This window comes from Xenia sp. Carnegie-2017, unplaced genomic scaffold, assembly GCF_021976095.1.
Source record: "Xenia sp. Carnegie-2017 unplaced genomic scaffold, XeniaSp_v1 HiC_scaffold_13, whole genome shotgun sequence".
Taxonomy (NCBI): domain Eukaryota; kingdom Metazoa; phylum Cnidaria; class Anthozoa; order Malacalcyonacea; family Xeniidae; genus Xenia; species Xenia sp. Carnegie-2017.
Genome location: NW_025813436.1, coordinates 8,087,530 through 8,114,460, shown reverse-complemented (window position 1 = coordinate 8,114,460; position 26,931 = coordinate 8,087,530). Strand labels below are relative to the sequence as shown.

The window sequence follows — 26,931 nt, the reverse complement described above, 5'->3', positions numbered from 1 at the left end:
ATTTAGAAATTGCACAGTCTTGGAAAATTCCGGTATTGACCGAATATGGAGAGACATTGATGTAGCCTCATACTTAGCTCAGAGATGGTTAGATGATGTAGATTATTCCCTCGTCGTACCGCTTTTCTTTGCACGTTTTTATTAGAAAAAAAACATCAATGTTTTGTTGTCAAGTTTGAATATCAAACAAGCATAATGCCAACAAAATTAGAATTAAAAGCTATTTATTATTGGAATGGATAAAATATGAACTTGGAAAGGAGGGAAGCACTGTAGATGTTAAACTAATATAAAATTGACTGTAATGTAAAAATTAAACCGTACTAAATATTAAAGGCAGTGTTGTAAAGTGCTATCAAATACAAAAGTATATATAAGTAAAGTAAAAATACTCCACATTTTTTGTAATTTAATATTGTCTGATGTTGTCTTGAGAGTGCGAAATGTTTCGATGTTCAATAACCTTTCAACCGTCACAAGTATTTTCAACAAGTATGACATAAGACACAAGGTCTTTTCACTATTTTTCCTAAAATCAATCAGAAAAAGTATCAAGGTTTCAATAAGATTTAGAGTTATAAAGAAGGAAGGCCTACAGAAGGAAGCTGGCCAGAAGAATGATATGACCCTGAACAAACCGAAGAAGGATGAAAAACAGAAGAAATATTGTATGATAGTATGTATTTATCATTGACTACAAGTTAAACAAATATTCCAAAATATTCCAGCAAGCATATCCTTATGATTTGAAACTAGGCTCCTTCATCATGATGTCATACAACCATTTAAATGTAAGTATTGTACCACACCATTCAACTGTAAATAAATTCATTATTACCAAAAGCTCAACGCGTCTACCATGTAAGCTATGCATTTAGATAGCTTCTTGATATCTTCGAAGCTGCCTCCATTATTTTGAAAATATTTGTCAAAATCATCCACCAAAATGCATCTGTACGGATTAGCTATCTCATCAGTCGTTTCTTTTGATATAGGAGGATTTGCAAAATACTTTATCAAATCGTCATAATTTGGTAAATACGTAATTTTTATCCGTTTCAAGGGAGCAGAGCTTGGCTGTTCTCGTCCGTTTACGAAGAAAGGTAGTTTAGTATAACTTTTCGATCCTATGAAGAGCACGTACTCGCCGTTTTCTGCAAAATGAAACGCCATTTCAAATAATAAACTAGTTTTTCCGGACATTTTTGGACCAGCAAGCAATGATGCAGAGATAATACCATTCTTATCACTTTTAGAAACATTCGACAATGAAGTGTGGCTTAAAAGACAATAATTTTGTATTCCATTCATCATCAGACGGCATAACTAGTAAATAATTGAATAATACTAGAAAGTGGAAAGAAACTCTTATCTATTCTAAAATAAAGATAAAAAGGGAACTTGCTGCAAGTCGTCACGCGTGTTGTGTGCGTGGATTATCACGAAAACCATAAAATAGAAGTGGACAATGAAAAAATTTTATTTGCAAGACATCAAATGTTTATGTCATTAACATGAAACAAGACAATGTTCATATTTATGTAAGATCCCAAACTTTAAACAATAAAAAGAACTAAAAATACTTTGATCTATATATAGCATACATAGGGGCATCCCAAAATTCGCAGTACTTTTGGCGTAAATTATGTTCCACTTCCACCTTTGAAAAACCTTCAAATTTTATATACTTTTCTTTATCTATGGTATGACGTGGCCAATCAGGAAGATCAACCTGATCGATGTCCTTAAAATGCTTCGGTAGCTCAGCTGGATGCATGTTTGGATTTCTACAAAGAAACGTCAAAATTATAATGAAAATATTGAGTGAAACACGAATCGTAAAAACTTCAGTCAAATATTTTTCTATGTAGCTCCTTGATCATAAAACAAAAATATTGTACCACACGTAGCCAATCTGTAAATTTGGTCGTGCTATATAAACATCAAATCATTTGCATTGTTCATTTCTCTATAAATCTATTGTGTTTACAAAGAGTGAAGTGAACACCAAAATAGTTACATAGTACGACCAAACTTGCAGAGCTGGCTACGTCACTGTACTATACAATACTTAAGTACAAGTACAAGGTTATCAAAGTTTAGTTTCTTTAGTTTATAAAAATGCATGCTCGAAAGTATTTAATAGTTGTATAAACTTACCCAGTTTTTGCAAAATTAGTGAAATATAAAATCATTCTAGCAGACAGAATCCTATCTTCTTTAGAATACAAAGGTTTTTTGAAAGGAAGACCAAACACGAACTAAATAAGAATAAGAAATAAGTATGAAGCTTATTCAGTTTACGAGTCTTATGTAATTGTAAGTAATGCTTGTTAATGTTACTAAAGAGATTAGCAGTGACGTCGCTTATGGAAGCCGAGGGTGGCCTCTAAAAATTTGTTGGGCCCCAAAGTGCCGTCCCTCATTTAAATTAAGGAAAAAGGTCTTACGATGCAACAATAGAAGTTTAGAAAATGGCACATGGCATTAACGGAACTCTTATGGAATTCGCACAACTTCATTAATGTAGAGGGAGGCATTTAATGAGCTGTGCAAAGTAGTTTGTATTGCATTTACGCTTTCTGTGTTGTTAGTCGAGTTCTAAAGTTGTTAACTGCTTGAAAATGCAAAAACTCAACAATACTTCTAAAGAAATTCAAGTTGGAAGGAAGAACAAGTGACATTGGGGATCTTTGTTGTGAATCACATTACACCATCTCACTCAACTATATGAGATTGTGGACAAGTACGCTCGGACCAAAAACATGCAGACAAAAAAAACCGCACAAATAGAATTAGCTAAGTATGGAAATACTGCAATTCTGTGAGTATTACAATATGAAAACATTTGATTAGGATCAATGAGCTTTATACGTAACGTTACAATACGAAGAATGCACAAATCCACACAGGTTAAACTGGGAAGTTAAAAAATGCAAGTTCCTTATGTTGCGGTTGATGCTTTAAAAAGTTTACACTGCAGAGGCAGTTTTTATTACAATTTCGTTTTCCAATGACGTAGGGCAAATTTTGATGTGCTCCCCCTAAGAAAATTGGTTTTTAGCTTGTGCTCCCCACATGCAAAATCCTGGCGACGCCATTGGGGACCCAATGAAGAATTTTGCATTTTCAAAAGGCTCTATACACTCACCGGTAAATCCATTCCGTGCGCTACAAAGCCAAACGTTCCTTTGGGATATAAAAGTGGTACTGCTGATGCATACGCATACCGGTAAACATAAACAGGTTGTTTTGGGAAAAATCTTGCTCGCAAAAATGCTTCTTCCTTTACTGGACACGTGAATGCCCAGTCTGTTAGGAAATTGACCAAGGGTCGGTAGGCTTCAGTAAGCGACGACGTGCATTCGGATGAATAAAGTTTATGGGCGACTTCGTAAAAACGGGCATGATTACTGAATGCGCCACGGAGAGTTTTGTTAAAGATTGCACTGATCTGGGAGATACTTCTTGTTTCATTAAGGATGATGTGACTGGTGGTAATAAACATTTCATCTTTGACCGTGCCAAAAATCGTGGGACATTGTTTTCCTTTACCATGTACAAACAAGAATCGAGGATGATCTTTGAAAAAGTCACCGTCAACATCCGGTGTGAACATGAAATCTTCTGTTCTAATATACTTTTGCAATTCCTCTGAAGTGACGTTTTCTTGTAAACATTTTTTTGTATTCGCACAGTTGTCGCAGCCGACAGCTTTCAGAAATGCCCTTGTTTTATCTTCCCTTTCTTTCTAAAAAGATTAAATATGATTTACGTGAAAATATGCTAGTCTTAAATCACGTTGCACTTTTCTCTGAAAACTTTAATTTCAAACATGAATTTTTCTAATTCAGCAAATAATACCGCAGAAAAGAAAATTTTAATGCAACTAAATACCACATGACACGAAATATAATTAATAATGCATGCAGTGGTTGATATCAAAGTTTTCATGAGTATACAAACCGTTTGAGACATTGACCAATACATAAGCATGTTACCACTTTCCAGTATAACGCGATCAAAATAATCCCAGCTTTCTGGAGATAAGGTATGAGCAGAAACACATACTGATCCTGCACCTTGTCCAAACAATGTGATATTACTAGGATTGCCACCAAATGCTGCGATGTTTTTCTTCACCCATTTCATGGCCAACCGTTGGTCAAACAGACCAATGTTACCTGTGGTTGAAAATGGTAGATTTTAGTTTTTTGTAATACGGCTCAAATCATCATCAATCTCATTGCGTATTTTCTTATAAAAGAAATATCTTTGGATTGGCCTTTGATGTAATAAGTTTCGTAAAAAATTCATTTATTATTTATTCGTGAAATCAAAGTAAGTATTTATGAAAGTTATTGACAACTTTGTCGAGGTTTAATATTTGTTTCGATAAAATATGTCGTCGATATTCGATTACCTTTGATTCCTTTTCCGCATCTGACAGAAAACCCAAAACACTCAATCGGTAGTTAAGAGTCACCAATATAACGTCTCCCATTGCAACAAAATTTGAACCAATAAAAATATCCTCGTGTGAACTACCACTTATGAATCCAAAACCATTAATGAAGATCTAGAGAGGTAAATATACTTGAAATTTAAATGTTTCTCGATAAAAACCTTAGGGACAACTTGACAACAGATCAACGCAAGTTCGAGATTGAAGATCAAAGGTTTGCACATGCTCGAGAGTTCTCACAAACGTCTCCGAGGATTGCATAATTCAGTGCAAACACGACAGCTCATAAAATAACAATACTGCGAAACAGACAAATTTAAAGTACGCGTTTTATATTTTTCTCTAACATGTAATCATGAATGACTAGCACATTCTCTTTGATTGATGGATTGGTTTATGTAATTCGTCCAGCTCATACCGATTTACACAGGCTAATGTAAACACTTCTATAGACCAATCCGCGCACACTTTGTGCGTTTTTTTTATAAATACATTTAATATAAATATTTTAATTTGATTACATCATATCATACCATCACTGAGGCGTTTTTAGGTCTAGGATATGGTGTCCAAACATTGAGTATTAAACAATCCTCAGTTTGATTTAAGTTATCGTCCACTTGCGCAAAAAATGCTTGCAGACATGATATTTTTTCTTCTGGTTGAGAGTTGCAAACTTTATCTGTAAAAATTATAAAAAACGATATGATGAATAAAATTTTGATAACTTTGAACGCGATACACTGTTGCACATAAAAAACACGGAATAATTTCTTCAAATTTTACCATCGCAAGGTTTCTTTATTTCTTTGGGTCGTTCAAATCGTAGATTACCAAGTGGTGGCTCAGCATATGGTATGTTAAGGAATTTCTGTATCCTTTTACCAGGGAAACTGGATTCCTCTATAAAACCTTGAACGTTTCCAGTGTTTGTCTCAACAACTACAACGAAAATATATCGCATTATACCCCATTCAATATATAAAGAAAGATCACATGTTGGAACTTCAGTCATTATGTAAATACTCCCTCCTTAACAGGAGTGATCTGATGTTAAAACTTATAAAATGTAGAGAGTTGTTGTTTACAACGTTGATCACTCAAAATCAATTCAAGCAAAGAAATCATGGTGAATGTTTCTGAAAGTGCTCTAGTGAAATTTTCAAATGGTAAATTCATGAAATATTAAGTTTACCAAGTGAATCATCAGGTTTGGCAGTCGATACGAGAGGTTCTTTAGACGATTTTGTGGTTGGCTTTACAGTCGAAATACAAGATTTCCTTTTGCGGAAGAGACTGCTTATGAAGTGCTTTTGAACTACATATCTATCTTTGTCTTTTTTCATTCTAAATGCTGTAGTATATATAACTAAATATAAATAAATATTAAACAATTTGGATTTCACCTTGTAGTCCCTCTTTGGTATACTGCATAAAATGTAAGTTTTTACTTTTTATATAATCCAGAAATGTGTCTTCATCAGGAGGTTAAAACTTGGACCTTATGCACTGCGGTCTAGTATTTTCATCTAGAGTTATCTGATTTTATAACACGAGTCCTTATATATCCTAATATATCCCTGTCTAGTGTCTACAGGGCTCCGATCTTCCTACTCTCTATATACCATGCATGTTATTACCATTTGTAGACTTTGAGTCAATTGTGCTGATATGAATGATGACCAGCAGAAGAATAAGCTTGCTGTACTATATAAGAAAATTAATTATCGTGTTAGCAATTACTTTAGAAAATAATTTCAATAAAAAACATCAACTATAGTTCTACTAATAAAGAAGTCAAACAAATGCAAGACGATTGAAAAAAAACAACTTTCTAAGAAACACGCACATAGGTAAAGTTTTGGTTCTATTTATCACGGGAACCATGCTACCATTTAGATAAAAAAAGATTATAACAAGAGCCTGGTACCAGCAATTCGTGGCATTTCAAAGTAAGGCAATTTTTGTAGAGGAAGGTAAAATTTCCATAAAACAGCAGGTCTTTATTTCAAATTCAACTTAATAATGCCGAAAGTTTATAACATCGAAATGAATTTTCGTTTTAATGAGAACAACTAATGGGTTTATAAAAAGCAATCTTCCATGTTTATCTATGAAGATGAAACACGAACATTGGCTTTGATGGACATGCAGTTTGCAGATTAGATACCTAGTTAACTTGGCAATAATTAAAAAGTCTGTTTTTTCGTAATAACACTTGGATTTTTCTCTCAGATTGGCTTTGATTTATTGAATTTTTTCCAGCCCTGCACACTGTCTTATACACTATTGCGCGTGTGTTGCCGAATGCACACGACAAACACGAAGCAATGTTCACATATGGCTAGCCATATCGTATCTAACAATATCAGTCACACCTCAAGCTTTTACAAGGAGCTATTTTACAATAATAAGTCTGGTTTGTCTTTTCATGTTATTCACAAGTACAATTGAAAAAGATGACACCAAGTTTATGTTTTGCAGCAATGTTTATGCTATATGCATCAGGGCTTTTTAAGTTCATCTTATCTTTGAATTATTATTGTTTACATTACACTAAGCATTATCTTGTCCATTTTAGCTATATGGTTACAAGGGACGATTTAAAGTAAAAGGCTGAAAAAATTCGCTTCGTGCTGTTGGCTTAAAGAATAGAAATGTCTTGTTTATCTATTATATATTATTCAATGTTTATTGGTAAGCAAAAGAAAGCCAAGTCACGTCTAAAAAGAAAAACATTTTGCTTTCCAAAGCACAAAATCAAATAAAACTAAAGTAAAAAAATAGACGTACGCAGAATAGTTAAAGGACATTTGTCATTGATAACAACATTTAAAAAAACATTTTTTAAACACAATAAAATATGTCATGGTTGTGAGTTATGATAGAAAAAAATTTTCAAAGTAAAATGCAAAGGAATAAAAAATGAAAGAAAAACATACCATCTTGTAACTGTGGTTTCAATGTGACAAAAACTCTGAAGAAATATTTCGTTTTCACTGTCCAAGCCCGCAGAGTGGAATGATCACGACAACGTTAAGGTGAATCTTATGAAAGATGATGATACAATCATCCTGATCACTGATTGGTTCTTTACCATTAGCTATACTTTCGTTTCCCTGGTCTGTTTTAGTTGAATGATTACAAAAAATGGTAAATAATTTGATGTTTCCAATGCCTGCACATTGAAGTATTTCGCTCTATGCATGATTATGGTGATGTAGAACCCTAAAATTGTAGAGAAATTAAAAGATTGTTAAATGTTTTCATCAGGCTCAATTGAATTCTGTGAAAATTCTAAATTCGAAGTGAAAACAATATTCTAAAGGATGCAAACATACATAATTGAATAAACTTGACCACTTCACGGTCAAAGCGTTCACCCCACACACATTGAGATAAAAATGAAAAACAGGCTTTCAATGAGACAAGCGAAATCGAATTTTGTTTTAGATGATTGACTAAAAACGTGATGAGTTCGAAGATGAATTGAAAGAATTATATAAATTGGAAGAATTATAACATAATGAATAAGAAGATGAATTATAACATAATGAATTAGAATGTAATGAATTAGAACTCAAGGCCGTAGCTACGAGGCGAACGAGGCAGTTAGCTCGTTAGAAAATTTTGTCAAAATTAAGAAAAATGAAGATTTTCATATGGATAAATATGCATTGCATTCATAAGATCATGTTTGATGATCTTTGCCACGGTAAAAACTTATAGGTCTGACTACGGCCCTGGAACTGAATGTAATAGAATATGATTAATAAAAATCTGAAGTTTGTAAGATTAAACGTTGATAGTAATTCTGACTTCATCGCTGATTCGTTCACCACTGTTTAAGTGATTTTTTCCCTGCAATATTAACATGCTAAATTTCGACACGAAAACCGCCTTAAAAGTTTTTAATGTTCAATAAGAGAATCCACCTTACTTTATATAAGAATTCTGAAACCAAAAATAAAACAAAACAAAAGTTGAAAATTTTTAAAAATGCAAACATATATATCATTAAATAAACTTTATAACTTTACGGTTCATGTTTACATTCTGTTTAAGATAAAAAAACCCAGATCGCTAAGCTGAATAGCAGTTTCCAATGATAGCTGATTGGCTCTACACTATTACGTGAGACTTTTGTTGTCCTGGTTAGTTTTACTGAAGAAATGAGAGAGAACACCAACCCATTTAAGTACCTGCAAACAAACCGACGTTTCCAAAGGCCTGCACATTGTAGTGTTTTTGCTTCATCAGCCTCCATGAAGTAGAAACCTTAAAGTTATATAGAAATTAAAATATTGTAAATGTTTCATTAGGCTCAACTGAATTCTCTGACAAAATTCTAAATTCGAAGTGAAAACAATGTTTTCAAGGGTGAAAGCATACATCATTGAATAAACTCGACAACTTCACACTCAATGCGTTCACACTACACACATTGAGATAAAGATGAGAAACAGGCTTTGAAAGAGACAAGCCAAGTAAATTCTTGTTTTGGATGATTGACTCAAAAACGTGATGAATTAGAAGATGATAAATTGGAAGAATTACAACATGATCATGATGAATTCGAAGACAAATTATAACATGATGAATTAGAAGATAAATTAGTACATGACAAATTAGTACATGATACAGTAAGGAATAAATTAGAACATGATGAATAAATGATGAACTGGAACCTGATGAATTAGAAAGTGATAAATCAGAATGGAATTTAATAGAATCTGATCAATAAAAATCTGAAGTTAGTCAGATAAAACGTTGATTGTGGTGTTGATTATCAAAGACACTATCATTATAGTGATGCTTTTGTTTGCTTGGTCTGTTTAATTGAAGCAATGAATGACAATCATAAATTATCAACAAACTGACGTTTTCAATGCCTGCACATTGAAGTGCTTCAAAATCGCGAGTTTTCAGCCTACAGTTTTATCTTGAATTTCGACAATAAAACAAGGATAAATAGTTGCTAATGTTCAATAATTGAATCAACATTACTTTTCTGAATAAACCTGACATCTCTAGAGTCAATGCGTCCACACTATACATATTCAGGTAAAGATGAAGAACAGGCTTTGAATGAGACGAGCAAAGTCGAATCTTGTCTTGTTCCATCGACTCAAAAACGTGATGAGCTAGAAGATAAATTAGAAGACAAATTACAACATAATGAAATCGAAGATAAATTGTAATATGATAAATTAGAAGATGAATAAGAACATGTTAAATTAGAACATAATGAATTCAGCGGTGTAACTGCTTTGAGCTGTAAGTGGGCAGAGCAACAGACACCCAAGCAATCAACTTGCAAGTGGTACCCTGAACGGCATTATTTATAAAAATAAAGAAGAAAAATTGGGAAAAAAAGCACTGGAAATTTCATATTCAAAGTAATTGGTGAATTCGTGTTCCTGAAAGTAAATTGAAAGCAATGTTTGGTATTTTTCTGTGTATAAATAAAAAAGTTTATATTGTGTTCTATTAACGATTATTAGGAAAATGTTGATGTTGTCAGAGTTGTGGAAGGGTCTCCTCCTGAAGGACCTGGGTACTACCTGGGTAGTCAGGTTCAAATTTACGTCAATGGATGAAAAAATAAATTAGAACGTGATGAATGATGAGTCGTAACCTGATGAATTCGAACCTGATTAGTTATGGAAAGCTTCAAAATAAAAGCATTCGTCATTTCAAAATGTATTTGTCGTTTTTTGAGGACTGTACAAAGTCATAAATGACACAACTACTCAGATTTCACTGTCTAGGGAGCAACGCTTCAAGGCATGTTTGCCGACAAAAGTTGCGACCATTTTGCAAATACGTCCTTGTTTATTTATACCAATCCTACTTAGTTTATAATTCTTTATAATCACGTGTTGTTAAAATGTGGCTATACATTGCAGAAATTGTGTCAAGGATCAATTTTCATGCAATACTTACAATACAAATATATTTTAAATAGTTGACACAGTTAACTTTACCACCCTAACTGAAAAGTGTCACCAACGCTTTGCTTACACAGCCCCCATCATTGTACCGCCACAAACAAACAAAGAACAAATTTTTTTAAGTGAGAACCTTATTCGAGGTAGCGTTTAAAAACACCAAAATGTGGACACAAAAAATGAAAAAGACAAACACATTTTATTTTCAACTATGAAGAGAAATTGTAGTGAGTTGAGCATCACGATGATCACGATCGACTTATAAAACGAGAGGGCGAAAGGATGGGAGGTGGGTTAGGTTATATGATGGGGTGAGAGGGATAATAGGTGGAGGTTTACGGTAGTACAACTTATCAGGAAGTTGTGAAAGCACAAATCTTAAAGTTTCTTAATTACAATTAAAAGATAAATATTTGATGTGTGTGCAAAGCCGAAAAAGTTAGTACGCAATTTGTGTCGATAAATGGCCTGTACGGAAATATGTGAGGGATTATACAAACAATTTTTGTAAACACCAAATATTTCGCTTGGCGTGAACATAAATACCAAGCATGTTGGATATTTCATTTACAAATGACAAATATTCATTATAATTCTAAACAAAAGTAAATGTGGACATTTTGAAAGAAAACATACAACGTGGAAATACTGACGTGTACAGGATTCGTTTCGAGGATTAAAAAGTTTAGAAATCAAACAGCCTTTGGAAAATTCCGGCATTGACCAAACATGGAGAAATAATGAAGTAGCTTCATAGTCAAGCTCAAAAATTGTTAGCTGATGTAGGTTATTCATTCGTCGCATGTTTACAGTACAAAATAAACATCAATGTTTTGTTGTGAAGCTTGAATATCAAACAAGCGTATTGCCAACAAAATGGATAATATATGAACTTGGAAAGGAGGGAAGCACCGTAGGTGTTAAACTATTATAAAATTGACTGTAATGTTAAAATTAAACTATACTAAATATTAAAATCCGTATTGAAACGAGCCATCAAATACAAAAGAATTTGATCGACAAATAAAACTCTCTCTCTTAATTAATGCCACAGGAAACTCCATTTCTCTTAAGTTATATTATTCTTCTTTGGTCTGTTCCTGTGTACGTATGCCTCTTGCGTGTAATCTTGTATTCCAGAATCCTCCTTCTTCTATCGCCTTTTCTTTTCATAATATGTGTGTATCTGTTAGTTACCTATGTAATTTAGTATGCTCTAAATACTCATAACTAACATTTAAATATTCCAAATTACTTGTAATTTAATCTTGTGTGATGACGTCTTGAGAGTACGAAATGTTTCGCTGTTCAACAGCTTTGCAATACCTATGTATTTGATGGTTCTTTTAGAAGCATTCAATAGGGCATCAATATTATTTATTAGACTTAGCTTTCAGCCAGAAAATTATAGTTTCAACATATGGTTGATGTCATTTCTGTTTTTTTCCTCGGTAATCCATACGTACATCTTACATGAATATCTTTTAAATTCTTATCATTACACAACATTACGAACACAATAATTCCCATCGTGTTTTGGTAAACAGGACTTAAAACCTATTCAATATCAATAAAAACTCCATATCATTTATCATTATAATACTAAATATCAGTAGGATCCAACCTCGAATGGCTTTTTTCGACCGTTTTGGCAAATGATAATAAATGATCAATATTAAGTTTCTTTGTTCAATCAAATCAATGGTTCAATTCTTATTAGTTTTGTTAAAGCCACGTCTGTATTTCTGTGATTCAGAAATAAAACGCTATACTGTTGACATATGCAACTTGGGACTTTTGACAATTTATCTTTAATCAATCGGCAAATTCATTCCTCACATTCCATAGGGAAAATTTGGCAACTTTTATCGACCAAATTTATGTAGCACCGAGCGGCTAAACCTTCTTGTCAGTTCATTGGAACTGCATATGAAAATTGAAAAGATTCTTAGACAGTTAAACATAAACATGCAAGAAGAACTTGATCATTCAATTTAAAAATTCGCTAATTAAAGATAAGAATGTTCCTTAAAAATTAGATGTTGACAGTATAACAAAGATCTTCTAAAACTAGAAACATATTTCAGGGAACAGTTTCTTTGTCAGACGTGACTTAAACTACTTAATCGTATTTACGCTATTATGTTTCACCTAGTACATAATCAATAGTGTAATAAAATGAAATCACATTGAAACTAAAAAATGGGACAATTTTATCCAATATTTTAGATATGTAAATTTGCTCTTGACAAATCAACTCTGCAACTATGGAAACGGATCAAAAATTATCAAGCAAGACCGAATCTGATTGGCTGTATTATGCCAAATAAGAGGCAATCTCTCAAGAGCTTCTTTATTATTGACTTGAATCTTATAAAAAGTGAGAGGTTATCAAACAGAAGGTTTGATAACTTTGCTGCTGCAAGAAAATAAGCACATCATGGTAAGTTAAATTTCTCTATATCTATATGTTAGAAAGCCTACATAGATGATCTCATCTATATGAAAATATTTCATCTCGATATATAGGAGATAATAAAAAAATTTGGGCAATATTACCTGAGCGATGAGCAATATGAGTATGCAATTTTAAGTATGCATTTTTCGGTATGCAATTAAAGCAAGCAGCAATCTTTTTCTCATCTTGAACATTTTTTTAGAGGCAAACATAATCATCAAAAACTCCTTTTTTTTATTCCTTAATGGTCAGCTGCATCCTGTGTTATTTAGAGCCAATTGAGTATCAGGAAATGCAGTCATCTAATAAGTCATTAAAAAGTCAGATAAAGTATTTGTGTGTTTGTTTTTCATTTTACAATTGCACACGACACTGGTGAAATAATTTTCCCAACATGCAGACAACAGAAATGTGTTACTTTTAATTCTAAATTGTTTTGATGTCTGAATAAATTACGACCTTCAACTTTTAAACTTGCAAATAAATAGTACCTATGTAACAAAAGAGACTTTCGAGAAAGAGATAACTTTTCGTATATGTAATGAAAATGTTGAGTTAAGTTAATCTCGTTAAGACATTAAATCCGGTCTAGCGTCTACACTGTCTCAAAGGACGCGCTCACCATTGAAGAAAGTAAAAGACAGACTGAGACAAAATATCTGCAATGCAAGCTTATTGCGCCTATTTTAGCTCGAGCAATCGAAGTCTTTATCAAAAACGCAATAACTTTATCAGCAGGTGAAACGATAGTCAATCGACGACAACGTCATCACAGAACAAAATTGGACGATCTTGGATGAAAAATTTGCGCATTTTACCAAGCAAGGTTTAATTGAAGTTAGAAACATCGATCTTCATAACTCAGTAAAAAGATCGAGTGTTTATATTTATTAAGATAATAGTTATTTATGTGATTTACAATAGACTCTATTCACAAAACGTGAAATGAATGAGTCCAATTTACCTCGAGGGATGCCTTCCTGTCTCAATAGATGTCTTAATTGATAGTAGCAAGTGATTTTAATTATAGCCAATTCAATTAAGAAACAAACAACAAACAATTGACAATAGGCAATATGAAATCAAAGCGTTTGGTGCAAACCTACCTAACCAATAGCTCCACAACGATTAAACTGTGGTAACAAATTTGAGGAAGGCCACCACTGATAAAATAACTAAAACCAATAAAATGGCAATTCGCGAAGTGTATGTTCTCATATCATATGTTTTTAGATCAAAGAGATATATATAGAAATTATGTTGTTTACTTATGTTGTAGTAATATTTTTGTTTTAAAAACCATGGCATGGTTGGTTTTATTTGCGTGTATAGCTACACCAACATAGCTTATTATAACATAACTTTGTTATAACTAAATTCCAACATTTTGTTCACAAAACCTGCCGGATATCTGTTGATTTAGCACAAAGTGAAGATGAAACCCATACTTTTTTTTCAAACCAAAATCATATTAAAAAAACAATCCACCTAATCAACCATAAAGAATAACAGTGAAACATTTCTTTGTTCATTAAATTTGCATTGTTAAAATAATATGTTATTCTTTCAGAACGTTCGAATCATTCAGTCTCTCTTGTTGATCATTCAAATGGAATTAATTCATTCAATCTTCACTGGAGGTAAGAATCTCAAGGATACATGGTGGAAAAAAGCTTTTACTGAGAACTTACATGTTTGAGATACAAAGAAATAAATGAATGTCCTAAAGCATGATTGTTTTATCTTACACTAAAGGAAGGCACCACAAACCTTGACAAACATTGTTCACTGTTGCTATAAAAGACGAGTGCTACGTAATTAATACACGATGGGATATCGTGGGTTTTGATACAATCTTTTTCGAGACAATACCACGACATTGTGACAGTGCATAAAAATATTCGAAGATATCTTTTCTTTTGTTAATGTTCTTTTGTGCGATGATTCCATGCTTTCTACCGCCAGTTTTCCATACAGTTTCTACAGTTTCTACCAGCAGTTTCTACAGTTTCTACAGTTTCCACAGTTTCTACCAGCCCACTACAGTTTCTACCAGCAGCCACTACACACAGTTTCCCAGCCCACTACAGTTTCTACCAGCCCACTACAGTTTCTACCAGCCTACAGTTTTCTACCAGCCCACTACAGTTTCTACCAGCACACTACAGTTTCTACCAGCACACTACAGTTTCTACCAGCACACTACAGTTTCTACAGCCCACTACCAGTTTCCCAGTTTCCCAGCAGTTTCCCACCACTACAGTTTCTACCAGTTTCACAGTTTCTACAGTTTCTCTACCAGCCACCCACTACAGTTTCTACCAGTTTCTACCAGCCCACTACAGTTTCTACCAGCCCACTACAGTTTCTACCAGCACACTACAGTTTCTACCAGCACACATTTTTTCAGATTTCATAAATTTCCTTAAAAACTTTGGGATAAGGTGTCGCATGTTGAGACATAACACGTATTAATCCAGTGTCAAGGCTTTTTCGGCTCGCACCAGTCTCTAAGTTTCTATATTTTTGTATTGGGTACAGCACAAGTGGCACACTTTACACTATAGTAATGAAATTGAACATTGTTCAGGTGGATCTTTCCCCTTTAGCATTTTCATGAAAAATATTGCAACTCATGTGGGTTGTCCACCCCCTGTAAATATATTGAGGTCTTTGCTGTAGGCCTTCAGACAGAAAATAAACATCTAATAAAAGAAAAGAAAAGAATAAATGGCAATCAACTTTAAGTTTCAAAGAACTCGACTAAAAACATCGCATTCAATCAAAACACTAAAACATCTTCAATAACATTGACTATCTCTTCCCTTTGTTACATTACAGTTGTTGAAACAAAATCTGGAAAAGTTCGAGGTTTGCTGCAGAAGTCCAGCTTCCTTGGTATCAAAATACAGAAATTCCTTAACATACCATATGCTGAGGCACCAGTTGGTAAACTACGATTTGAAAAACCCCAACCAAAGAAACCTTGGAATGGTATAACATCAACTTAACAGTCCCCTATTGTTCTATACTTTCCCTAAGTTCTCTGAATTTTCATGTTGCATTTAATCTCTAAAAACACCTTGACACATCTATGATTGAAAATACTGCACATCATCGTAGGATTTCCATACATATTTTCTATCTTTCCTTTGCTTCTTCGCCGTATATTTTTACGACAATTTCTTTCCAAATATTCATTTCCCCCCAATATACTTTCTTCACTTCCTACATTATAGGTATCTTAAACTCAACTGACGTCACCATCGCATGCTTCCAGAGATTCATAAAAGGATGGAATTTGACTGAAGACTGTTTGATACTAAATGTTTGGTCACCATATCCTACGCCAAAAAACGCCGCAGTGATGGTATAAGTCCTTTAAAGTAAATTTTATAAATTCATGACGATATTTATTTCATTCTTAACCAAAAATTTATCAAAATTTTGATGTTTATAATTCTTAACACATTAGCAATCATTACAAAGTGCATGTCAACATTCATTTCCTATGGTATGAAATGCACAGTTTTTACTCGTAACTATAAAGTTTTTACTCGTAACTATAAACGATACACTGACGTAATGTGTGATCAATCCAAACTATCTTAAGTCCAAGCATATAGAGAGTCACGTGATAAACTAAAGAGTGTAGTGGTCGATTAACAAATGGTTCAATTGTATGTACTTATGACATTTTAATTCTCCAATTCTCTTATGAAATACTTAAAATAGGACAGCTCAAACTTTGAACGCCTGTCTACAGTGTCAAACGTGATAACTTTTAGGTATACATCCATGGAGGATCATTTAGAAGCGGCAGTTACGATTCAGAAAGTCAAAACGGTGCTAATATTGTCGCGATAGGAAACGTTATTCTAGTTACTTTAAACTACAGACTTTCCTTATTGGGATTCTTAAGTAAAGCCAATTCTGGAGTCAAAGGTAACAAATGAAACGATCAAATGAATAGTTATAATCCGGGAGCATCTTTAGTGGTTTGTAGATGTAGATCGTCAAGATTAGTGCAGTGATGCTTATGGTGATAATTTTTTCGTATAACTAAACCATGTGCAAGCACCACGTTCTTTTTTACCATATTAACGAATAAAACTTTATGTTAATAAAGGCTTTATGTTAATAAAGGCTTTAATACAATATGATTAAAATCATTCTGGGATGTTGCAAAGTTGGTAGGGTCATAGAAACTTTCAAATCATAGCTTAAGCGAGTGGAACAGAAACTAACTATAGAAATATTTCTTTAAATAACAGAAAATCTTGGTCTGTTTGACCAACGGCTGGCCATGAAATGGGTGAAGGAAAACATCGCAGCATTTGGTGGTAATCCTGACGCAATCACGTTGTTTGGTTTAAGTGCAGGAGCTGCAAGTGTTTCTGCTCATACTTTATCTCCCGGCAGTTGGAAATATTTTGATCGCGTTATACTCCAAAGTGGTAACATGCTTATGAATTGGACATTATCAACTGAGGTAAGGGAAGAAATAAATGATTTTCATTGAGACATCTAGTAACCAGGGCAGCAGCTCTGTCATAGTTGCACGTGTTGATTAAATCTTTATTGAAGCTAATGCAGAGCGATTTACTTAAATATAGCCATCTGACAATATTGACTCAACAAACCTCCAAAATATACATTAAATAAGGAAAAGACAAAAAAAACAACATTCAGTTTAGTTAATAACTAAGATTACGTCTCTAAACCACCATAAGCACTTCATAAATCAGCTACAGTACTTTTTTAATTTAGAGTCAGGCAAAAACAGCATCAGAAACATTCCTGAAATCGGTGAATTGCGCCAACGCTACGGACGTATTACAATGTTTAAAAACAAAAATCACCCAGCAAACACTACAGAGGATTTACTCAAGGAAACCATTTATTTTTGAAGCAGTGTGGACTGCCCCTACAGTGGACGGTGACTTTTTAAAAGATCATCCACAGAAATTGTTTGCCACAGGACAAGTAAAACCATCTCCCATTATTCTCGGTGTGACCAAAGATGAAATGTTTTATAGAAATGACGCAATCCTATATCGAACACGTGATCCGAAAAATATAACTAAAATTTTTCAAGAGAATCTTGAAAAAATATTCCCACGAAACTCTGAAATGTTAACAGTGGCACGAAGTCTGTATTCCTCAGACTGCACGCAAACATTTATCGAAGCATTCCGACCTCTGGTCGATCTACAATCTGATCTGGCTTTTACTTGCCCTATAAAACAGGAAGCGATCCTGCGAACGAGGTTCATCGATTCCTCGAATGTTTACCTATACCGGTACTCGTACTCCTCTCCAGTACCGTATAGGGCATTTCCCCGAGGTATGTTTGGTTTTGCTGCTCATGGATCCGATTCATTGGTAAGTAAACAAAAAGATCTCCATGACAACAATAAGTGATAATTCAATAAAACTTACATGATGTATTTAGTCTGTTTATGGGATACCACTCAACAATTCTGCATATCCCGAGGAAGATAAAATATTGTCAAAGAGGATAATACTATACTTCACCAATTTTGCAAAAAATGGGTAAGTTTTCAAACATTTATAATATGCTAAATTGTTTCGAGTTTCAATTTTGGATTATTTTTGATAACGTCATTACATGAAGTACAAACGATTTTTGTTTATCACAATAGAAATCCCAACATAGGGACAACCAAGCTACCACTAGTTTCCACTCTTCCAAGATGGCCTCCCCATAGCAAGAGCGGGCAGGAATATTTGGACATGCGCAGTCTATCACAAATGGTAGTTGAAAGAAAAATTCGACATAAATATTGCCAGTTTTGGAGCAAACCTGAAGAATTTTTACTGAGCACGACAAACATTTCCTCAAGAAAGACCACAAGTCAACTAATTTTAATTGTAGTATTTTTCTATAATATGTGTAAATTTCTATGAAATATGAATTATTATAGTGAGACAAATTGTTCTAGTGAATAAGAACAAAATAATGTATTACTGTAGCTGATTAATATAATTTAAATATCCGACATTTAAACTAAGATGTCGCAAAAGATTGTATAGTAGTTATGAAACACGTTTTTCATCTACTACAAAATTAAAATTCAGAAAAAGAATGTAAGTCTACTCCGTCCTATTTTGTATACGATATATTTGTCTTTAATATCGACAAATCGTTGAAAAATCTTTACATAAAAATAATGAACTGGATAATTTCATAGTAATTTTCTGGGTGGTGATTTTGATACATCTACGCATGATCGATTTCGGAAGTTTAAATTCAGAGAATTGTCTTTTTATTTATGTTTAGTATCGTGTGTTTTTTTCATTTTTCCTCAGGTGAGAAACCCAATACATTCACGATATTGGAATGTTTATTTGCTGTGAAATAAAAATACCACACGCAAGAAACCCTTTAAAAAATCGCCACTTCAGGTCAACGTAAACATTCATAAAATTTCATCTCTAAATTACGTCCACGATTATTCCACGCAGGGAACAACAAATTGTTGTTTTAAAGTAGCTTTAATAATCGTGCTACATGCTATCTTCAATGATTCAGATTTGAGAAAATTTTAACTAAACTTTTACTGGTGTAACAATGAACAGGATCGTGTTATCAACCCATGATGTTGTGTTGTTTAACCTATTTCGACTAACTACACAAATTAAGAAATCAAAAAAACTCACTCAAGGATTTCCAAAGCGATGAGAAAGTCACGTGTTTACCACGCAATGATTGGATGCCAACATATCAATAAAAATTTCTAAAGTGAGAGAGATAAAGCATAAAAACGGAGTCAAACTCGACGCGTACAAAAAATTGATGTGCTGCAAACCGTATCAAAAATACAACAGGTGGGAAAATGTTAAACCAACCAACATATGTAATTTTTCTTATACATCACGACAATAGGATTGATGGAATATTCGTATTGGCGCTAACACAACTCTTTAACCCCAAAATAGTTGGCCACCAAATAAAGATATTTATCAAATCTAAGCCTCACAGATTCCAAACAGAAAATTCATACAATACAGGTATAAAGAAAAATATAACATGACCGGTAGCTAATATTCGTAAAATAATAAGTTTAATTTACGATAAAAAACATTTCCATCGTATCAAAAAATGAAGATATTGTAAAAACTTAGGATTAACGATTAATCGTAAGCAGTGAATGGCAAGTTCGTTGGAAGCAAACAATCAAAGCCTAAAAATGTTGGAACCTGAAAAGGAAGATTCTTTACACCAGGATGATGATTTTGCCAACTGTCACCATCAAATAACAGTTGAACCCATAGTATTTTGTTATGCATTTGGTATTCTACTTCATTTACCCACAATTCAACAGTATATTCATTACCGGGTCAGCGAATCAAAAGGTCTAGCAACAAATAAGACAGAGCACTATAGACACTTCGCAAACCATTCTTCAGTCTCTTCCCATAGTAATGTTGAGCTACAAAGGATAATAAAGGATACGCATAGCGAAACCTCGTTTATCCTTTTGGGTACAACAATCAGCTCAACCATCCCGACACTTTTTATGACACTCCTTTTGGGCTCATGGTCGGATAACGTTGGAAGACGTACCGTGATAGCAATCGCCATATTAGGCAGCATTACAGAAAGCGTGTTAATTCTCATCATAATGTGCTTTAAGTTGAACATATATTACTTAATGTTATCCAGTTTTATTGGGGGACTATGCGGTTATTTCCCCACCATAACATTATCCGTATTCTCGTATATTGCCGACATCACCCGACCGGAAAAACGTGCATTTCGTTTGGGAATTTTAGAAGCAATTGCCTTCATCAGCGGGATGTTGAGCCAAATCTCCAGCGGTTGGTGGATAGAGAAAAGTGGATATTTGACGCCTTATTATCTCATCACAACACTCTATTTAAGCGCTTTTCTTTACACAATATTTATACTACGTGAATCAAGACAAGGAAACGAAAAGCCTCAGACCAAAGGATTATGTCAATTTCAGCACATAAAAGAGATAATACGTTTATTCAAAGAGCCACGGAATGGTGATAAATGGAGACTGGTCCTTCTCACTTTTACCACCGCAAATATCATGATGTCATCAACAGGGTTCGGTAGCGTGTTCATATTGTACGCGTTGGGCTCTCCATTACAATTTAACTCAATCCTTATTGGTTATTTCTTAGCAACAAGTTTCTTCATTCAAGCAACAGGTACTATCCTTGGTTTGAGGTACATGTCTTTGTGTATGTCGCAGACGCTTCTCGCTCAGATTGGAATAATTTCTGTCATTGCATCATTGTGCTGTGTGGCTTTCATTGAGGATCCACATATAATTTTTGCAGGTAATTCTCTTTTACAATTTCCATTACAATAAATTCAAAACCATGACAGAATATTTTAAATTCAACATATGGATTTCATAATCTTTTGCAAATTTGAAGTTGAAGAAACCAATTTGAACAATATTGAAGCACTATAATTTTGGGACGGTATCTAATTTTAAATCTTTTCAATTTACAAGTAATACATTAACTTTCCTGCCAACAGGCTTTTGGTTCAGTTTTGAAATTACAACACAAGTTAACACAAACTTAACAAAAATATCATTTAAGTTCCTATAGTTGGTAGTTTGGGGGTGTCACAACACCAGAAGTACGATCAATGATGTCTGGGATTGTCAACGAGAATGAACAAGGTGAATGTTAATTATATTAATAAATTAGTTGTTGGAATATGAAAATAACAAAAAAGTTTATCCTTCTCCTTCTAAAGGGGCATTATTTGCTGGAGTAATAGCAGTGGAAACAGTTTTTACACTCCTTGGTGCGTTGCTATTTAATTCATTGTATTCAGCTGCAACACAACTTGGTTTTAGTCAACTTGTGTTTCTTGTCATGGCAACAGTATTAGTTATTCCCCTCACTGTACTTCAGTAAGTATTTATAAAATGTTGTGTATGAAACAAAGATCTATTTAGTCCTTGTGATGTTCAGAATGACAGTGAGTTTTGAAAATAACATAAAATTATTAATTTCAAATTGAAGAAATCAAATGTGTCACTTTTAACCCCATTTTGAGTATTAAGCAGTGTTGTTTTGTTGGAGGACAGGAAATTGAATAACTACACAACATATTAAACTACATTCAAAATACTTGTAGGCAAGAATATAAAGATTCTGAAGAAGATTGTTGTACTGATTATAAAAATGAAGTAAATAAGACAACAAACTATCTACCTGAAGTTGAAACTTGAAACTTCTTCTTTTTCATATTTTCTGATTTTTTCCTTATGACATTGATTTCAATATACAAACCTAAAATGAAAAATACAATAAATTCGAAGCATTGAGACACTGCCTTACCCACGCTTATTTTGTACAATGCAAGCAGGCAACATCACAGGTCACAGCGGGACTATGTCATTTCTTTTGCTAAATTATTTTGTAAATTTGAAAAACAACAAAGCAAAAAATGAACTAACATTTTTTGAACAAATTGACCACAAAATTCTGATTTTTTTCTCCAAAAAAATGCGCCAATCCAATTCATTCATAATTATTAAGGAATAAAAGTCTCTCGTCGTCTATAAGTGTCTATAAATGTCTCGTCGGCCATTTTGACGTTAACTTTTTTCTTTCCGCTGACTGCTCATCCCGGTGGCGCAGTTCATTCACGCTTGCAAACATCTCTGAGGATTTTAAAGTTGAATATGTTTACATTTTGTAGGATTATCAAGAAAAATCCTCACAAGAAGCCGGAGAATTTGTGACAATAAACAAGTATTTGCGTTATAAAGCTTCATAACAATAGATTTTATTCACTTCCACAACTTTAACATAACTTATAAATAATGACGTCACTTTCAACCTTGTTCGAAATTGCGCATGTCTGTATTTTTCATCAACAATTGTGCAAACTCATTATATCGATACAAAAAGTTTGGTCACGATAGTTGTCAAAACATTACAATCATTAATTTATTTGATCGAGTTCGTAAATACAAGTCATGTATGCTGTTCGCTTGTTATCAAAGTCGGGTGTTCAGAGAATTACAATACGCGATCTTTCAAGCCTAAATTCTGGTCGTTCTGTTCTGTTTCACCTAAAACCAAATCAAAATACATCAGCATTTAAAAGATTTTATCAAACAAGGACCAATGCATGGAGAACTTGGGAATCAGTTTCAAAACCAAAGGGAATAACAGGTTTGTGAGCTATGCAAACTTCTATTTTTTTAGTACATTTATTTCTGGTAAAAACATATTTTTGACTTGTAGCTGATGCAACTGGACGAGTTATTCTTGGAGGTGCCTCATTGGCAGGCATTGGTGCACTTTGCTACTATGGACTTGGATTGTCCAATGAGATTGGAGCAGTTGATCGAGCTAGGTATAGTACATTACTATATGTCAACAGGTCAAAATATTTGATATAAATGAAAAAGTTAATTGTTTATTGAAAAGTGTATGGCCGCAAGTAGTCAAAGACCGTATTCAAGCAACATATGGCTACTTTGCTGGAAGTTTGATTGTGACAGCTGCATCAGCATATAGCATTGCACGATCTGCATTTGTTTATCGATGGATGAGTGCAAGTCCCTGGCTTGTGAGTATAAAGTTAAGTTAAAAGTAAAAAGTATTAAAAGTAATTTTTATTCCTATATTATATTTAGACAGTTGGTGGTGGGATGATTGCAATGATTGCAACATCAATGCTATCTTCTGCATTACCTTATGAACCTGGTTTTAATGCCAAACATCTTTCATGGCTTGGTAAACTGTCAATAATTTTTGAAAATATCCCATTATTCTTTCATTTAATTCATGGTTCCAACTATCCTACTTTCTCTGCTATAGCTCATAGCAGTGTTGTTGGCCTTGTCATTGCTCCATTGATGTTGCTTGGTGGCCCTCTTGTGGTCCGAGCTGCAGCCTGCACGGCAGGTGTTGTTGCCTCTTTATCTTTGACAGCTGCTTGTGCTCCAAGTGATAAATTTCTGGCATGGGGTGGACCCCTTGCCATGGGTTTGGGTGGAATATTTGTGGCATCAATTGGTAAGAGGATACCAAGATATATATCCAGGCACAAAATACTATACTTATTATTTCTCCATACATATTGAATGTGAAAAAAATTACTCTGATGGCTGCATTTAAAGGCATCTACGTACAATATTACCATTTAGGAACACTATTTCTTCCTGCATCAGGAGCAGTAGGTGCTGGTCTACAAGCTGTTGTTACTTACGGTGGTCTGGTTATCTTTGGAGGATTTATGTTATATGACACTCAGAAAATAATCCGAAATGCTGAAACATACCCTGTTTATGGTGAAGCTGTGTATGATCCAATTAGAGCGTAAGTGTATTATTATGTTTTCAAAATGGATATATTATTGAAAATTTGATGAAATGAAAACTAATGCTTACAATGCTTAATTTGTATTGCTATTAATTTGATAAAGTATGTTAAAAAAACTTTAACTGCATGGCATCATTGTATGACAATTAAGAATCTTGAAGAAATTTGGTTAAATAGCATGTCATTCTTTTATTTGATAAAAAGGCTAACACTCAATGATAGTAAAATACAGACAACTCCATTTGTCCAAACTAATTTCCTATGACATAGGTCAATGGGGATATATATGGATACCATTAATATCTTCATTCGTATCCTGATTATCATGGCCAACAGTAATGGAAACAGACGCAAGTAAAAAGAAGTCAATCTGTGTGACTATTGATGCTTTTTGGATGAATTCACAATGAAAATGTCATTTCATGATAGTATTCTTTATGTGTTATGTATCAAAATATACCTACTGTTGTTAAAAGTGAAGTTGTAAAAACATAGCGATTCTATAGTGATTTAATTATCATACTTGTAGTTTTTCTAAATTGTAAAGAGTATATAATCTTGTTATAAATGTTAGTTGTTTTAATTGCTAATGGTAAGAAATAAAATAAATTGTAAACAAGCGTAATTTTTTGTATATTTTGTACAAAATGTTAGTGATAACATTTAGTATGTCAAAGTCACATTCATATGACCAAAATACCTCTTCTGCTTTCCATCTTTTTTTATTTGAAATTACCTTGCATCAAAAACAATCACTATAAAGTAGGTCAAGGATCAAACATTGATAATTTAACTATTACATCTATGCTTGGGCAAGATAAAAAATCCTGTATTGAATAAGAATTACAAATGAAAGAAGACATTATATAAGAAGTTGTTTAGGGTTGAAACTTGTATGTTATAAGTGAACTTCTACAGTGAGAAGTTAAACAGCAGTTATCAAAACAAAGGATACTTCTTCTTGTGCGTTTTTTGTACATCATTCTATAGCCACATTCACGACATCTAATTGGGTCTCGAGATTTGATTTCATTTTCTGCATGGCACTCTGACACCAAACAACATAATATAAATACACGTTTTAAAGCGCATAGGAAAGTTCTTTTTGCCTAATGAACGCATAACCGCCCCTCCATTCCTTACTGAGTCAATTAATACAAACAAAAGATTTGCCTGCGCCTTATAATCATTGATATATTAAGTTATAACTTATAAATACAGTTAAAAGCAAAGACATTGAGCGATAAGCGATTATAGAATACCCGTCCATTTTCAAAGGCACCCTTACAAATTCAAGGATACCGCATACATAGTAAAACATAATAGTTAATTTAAACTAAAATATCATTCAGTTCTGAATTATTATTTATCCAGTATCATTTAGTATCATTTAATGTTCAATATAAAGAACAAAGTATAAAGAACGAGGCATATTATATAAGTGGATAGTGAATGGACGGGTATTCTAAAATCTAGCCTGTTCAAAGAACATGAAAAACATGTATTTCTACGGACTCTTACCACCACAAATGTAAATCATCGCTTGCTTTTGGGAAGCTGCATTTGGAGGTGCGTTGGTATCCATCTTGCTCACCTGTTCAGAAAGATTACTTACAAGGAGACTGGAAACTACTCACCTCGATACCACCTACGTATATCGTAAACCCACATTCACCGGTCTTTTCACAAACTTTCACAGCTTTATCCCACTTTCTTACAAACGCAACTTAATCTCTGGCCTATTACACTGCTTTTTCAAACTCTGCTCTAGTTATGAGACTTTTCATGCCCAAATTGAAACCACCAGAAAACTACTCAAACTCAATTGCTATCCAACTAATTTGTTCGACCACATTGTCCATCGTTTCCTTGACACAAAATTCGAACAGAAACCACTTGTCCTTAGTGTCCCAAAGAAAATAGTGTATTTCTGTCTTTACAACGCTGCTTTCCCTCATCTCAATGTCAGATTCATCTTTCGTACGCCCAAACGACTCTCTTCATTTTTTCCCGTTAAGGACAAAATTCCCAAGTCTCTGAGATCTGGTGTTGTTTATTTATACACGTGTCGATGCTTTTCCGCGTCGTATGTGGGTCAAACCACACGCCACTTACACACCAGAATCTCAGAACACTTGGGGATCTCTCCTTTGACTGGAAAACTCTATACTAACCCGTTAACGTCAAGTATTCTTTCTCATAGTAACTCCTCCCACCACCCTGCTTCACCAGACGATTTTAAAATCATCTCGTCCTGCTCCGACACATTCGACCTCATGTTCCACGAAAACCTCTTCATCTCCAAACTAAAACCTTCACCTAACACCCAACAAACCTGATACCTCAAACTATGTAAATAACTCTATATATATCTATATTCTTGTTAACTTCCTAATTAGTCTGAAGATGTCTTGAGTAAAGACGAAACGTCACTCTTTTAATAAATTTCATAAAACCAAATTGTTTATGACTATGTTTGAAATTATTTGTTGGGCTGTAATATTTATATTGAGAACCGTGATATCATATGAATTCATGTGATTTGTATCGTACTGTAACACTCAGAAAATCATTCACAATGGACAAATCATAATTTTCTTTTGGATATTATGTGGATGGTTTCGTCAACAGGTATGTTAGTAAATAGGGACGAAACCATCCACATAATATCCAAAAGTATTTTTAACAACCACCAGTACTTC

General features: G+C 33.7%; 4 protein-coding genes and 3 long non-coding RNA genes across 10 annotated transcripts; 3 read left to right on the top strand and 4 right to left on the bottom strand.

Moving 5' to 3' along the window:
- Positions 1-1,462: 1,462 nt before the first annotated feature.
- Positions 1,463-7,684, bottom strand: LOC124433341 (acetylcholinesterase-like). The gene is made up of 11 exons (XM_046983103.1): positions 7,408-7,684; positions 6,106-6,172; positions 5,661-5,819; positions 5,252-5,407; positions 4,999-5,147; positions 4,424-4,579; positions 4,224-4,257; positions 3,967-4,184; positions 3,152-3,751; positions 2,161-2,261; positions 1,463-1,787 (listed from the first exon to the last, which is right to left on the bottom strand). Exons 1-11 carry the CDS (start codon positions 7,408-7,410, stop codon positions 1,574-1,576), a joined length of 1,857 nt encoding a protein of 618 aa, XP_046839059.1. The 5' UTR covers positions 7,411-7,684; the 3' UTR covers positions 1,463-1,573.
- Positions 7,685-11,186: 3,502 nt separating this feature from the next.
- On the bottom strand, positions 11,187-13,465 carry LOC124433451. Its single transcript, XR_006944473.1, has 2 exons — positions 12,976-13,465; positions 11,187-11,613 (listed from the first exon to the last, which is right to left on the bottom strand). It is a non-coding gene; the product is annotated as an uncharacterized LOC124433451 (long non-coding RNA).
- Positions 12,770-18,984, top strand: LOC124433445 (cholinesterase-like). Of its 3 annotated transcripts, XM_046983215.1 has the most exons (10): positions 12,773-12,859; positions 13,610-13,700; positions 14,445-14,514; positions 15,716-15,868; positions 16,114-16,244; positions 16,663-16,819; positions 17,149-17,366; positions 17,645-18,259; positions 18,330-18,430; positions 18,541-18,984. In XM_046983215.1, the coding sequence occupies exons 2-10, from the start codon at positions 13,671-13,673 to the stop codon at positions 18,803-18,805; spliced, it is 1,740 nt and encodes a 579-aa protein (XP_046839171.1). In that variant the 5' UTR covers positions 12,773-12,859; positions 13,610-13,670; the 3' UTR covers positions 18,806-18,984. The 3 variants fall into 3 exon arrangements, with proteins under 3 accessions (XP_046839173.1, XP_046839171.1, XP_046839172.1); XM_046983217.1 differs by lacking the exon at positions 13,610-13,700 and having other exon boundaries at positions 12,770-12,859; XM_046983216.1 differs by lacking the exon at positions 12,773-12,859 and having other exon boundaries at positions 13,580-13,700.
- Positions 15,364-22,643, bottom strand: LOC124433449. 2 transcript variants are annotated; one of them, XR_006944471.1, is made up of 5 exons: positions 22,351-22,643; positions 22,106-22,183; positions 19,559-19,635; positions 16,009-16,253; positions 15,364-15,579 (listed from the first exon to the last, which is right to left on the bottom strand). It is a non-coding gene; the product is annotated as an uncharacterized LOC124433449 (long non-coding RNA). The 2 variants fall into 2 exon arrangements; XR_006944470.1 differs by lacking the exon at positions 15,364-15,579 and having other exon boundaries at positions 15,617-16,253.
- On the top strand, positions 19,767-22,867 carry LOC124433447 (proton-coupled folate transporter-like). The gene is given in 6 exon segments (XM_046983218.1): positions 19,767-19,909; positions 20,024-21,211; positions 21,482-21,493; positions 21,496-21,564; positions 21,642-21,801; positions 22,596-22,867. Coding segments are annotated over 5 exon segments (1,446 nt in total). The 5' UTR covers positions 19,767-19,909; positions 20,024-20,049; the 3' UTR covers positions 22,639-22,867.
- LOC124433450 lies at positions 22,652-23,789 on the bottom strand. Its single transcript, XR_006944472.1, has 2 exons — positions 23,600-23,789; positions 22,652-22,971 (listed from the first exon to the last, which is right to left on the bottom strand). It is a non-coding gene; the product is annotated as an uncharacterized LOC124433450 (long non-coding RNA).
- Positions 22,784-24,854, top strand: LOC124433448 (growth hormone-inducible transmembrane protein-like). Its single transcript, XM_046983219.1, has 7 exons — positions 22,784-23,074; positions 23,147-23,258; positions 23,333-23,474; positions 23,542-23,641; positions 23,726-23,923; positions 24,055-24,226; positions 24,500-24,854. The coding sequence occupies exons 1-7, from the start codon at positions 22,876-22,878 to the stop codon at positions 24,585-24,587; spliced, it is 1,011 nt and encodes a 336-aa protein (XP_046839175.1). The 5' UTR covers positions 22,784-22,875; the 3' UTR covers positions 24,588-24,854.
- The last annotated feature ends 2,077 nt before the right edge of the window (positions 24,855-26,931 follow it).

What these genes read in the sequence shown, in the direction of transcription:
- LOC124433341 (XM_046983103.1), bottom strand. An exon ending in GATTGATGATGATTTGAGCC is followed by an intron (nt 4,185 to 4,223) that starts GTATTACAAAAA and finishes TTTCAACCACAG; the next exon opens with GTAACATTGGTCTGTTTGAC. An exon ending in ATTGGTCAATGTCTCAAACG is followed by an intron (nt 3,752 to 3,966) that starts GTTTGTATACTC and finishes TAATCTTTTTAG; the next exon opens with AAAGAAAGGGAAGATAAAAC.
- LOC124433445 (XM_046983215.1), top strand. Translation starts at nt 13,671, where the DNA reads ATGAAAAATTTGCGCATTTTACCAAGCAAG. An exon ending in TCATTCAATCTTCACTGGAG is followed by an intron (nt 14,515 to 15,715) that starts GTAAGAATCTCA and finishes GTTACATTACAG; the next exon opens with TTGTTGAAACAAAATCTGGA. An exon ending in AGCCAATTCTGGAGTCAAAG is followed by an intron (nt 16,820 to 17,148) that starts GTAACAAATGAA and finishes TTTAAATAACAG; the next exon opens with AAAATCTTGGTCTGTTTGAC.
- LOC124433448 (XM_046983219.1), top strand. Translation starts at nt 22,876, where the DNA reads ATGTATGCTGTTCGCTTGTTATCAAAGTCGGGTGTTCAGAGAATTACA. An exon ending in AAAACCAAAGGGAATAACAG is followed by an intron (nt 23,075 to 23,146) that starts GTTTGTGAGCTA and finishes TTTGACTTGTAG; the next exon opens with CTGATGCAACTGGACGAGTT. An exon ending in GTGTATGATCCAATTAGAGC is followed by an intron (nt 24,227 to 24,499) that starts GTAAGTGTATTA and finishes CCTATGACATAG; the next exon opens with GTCAATGGGGATATATATGG.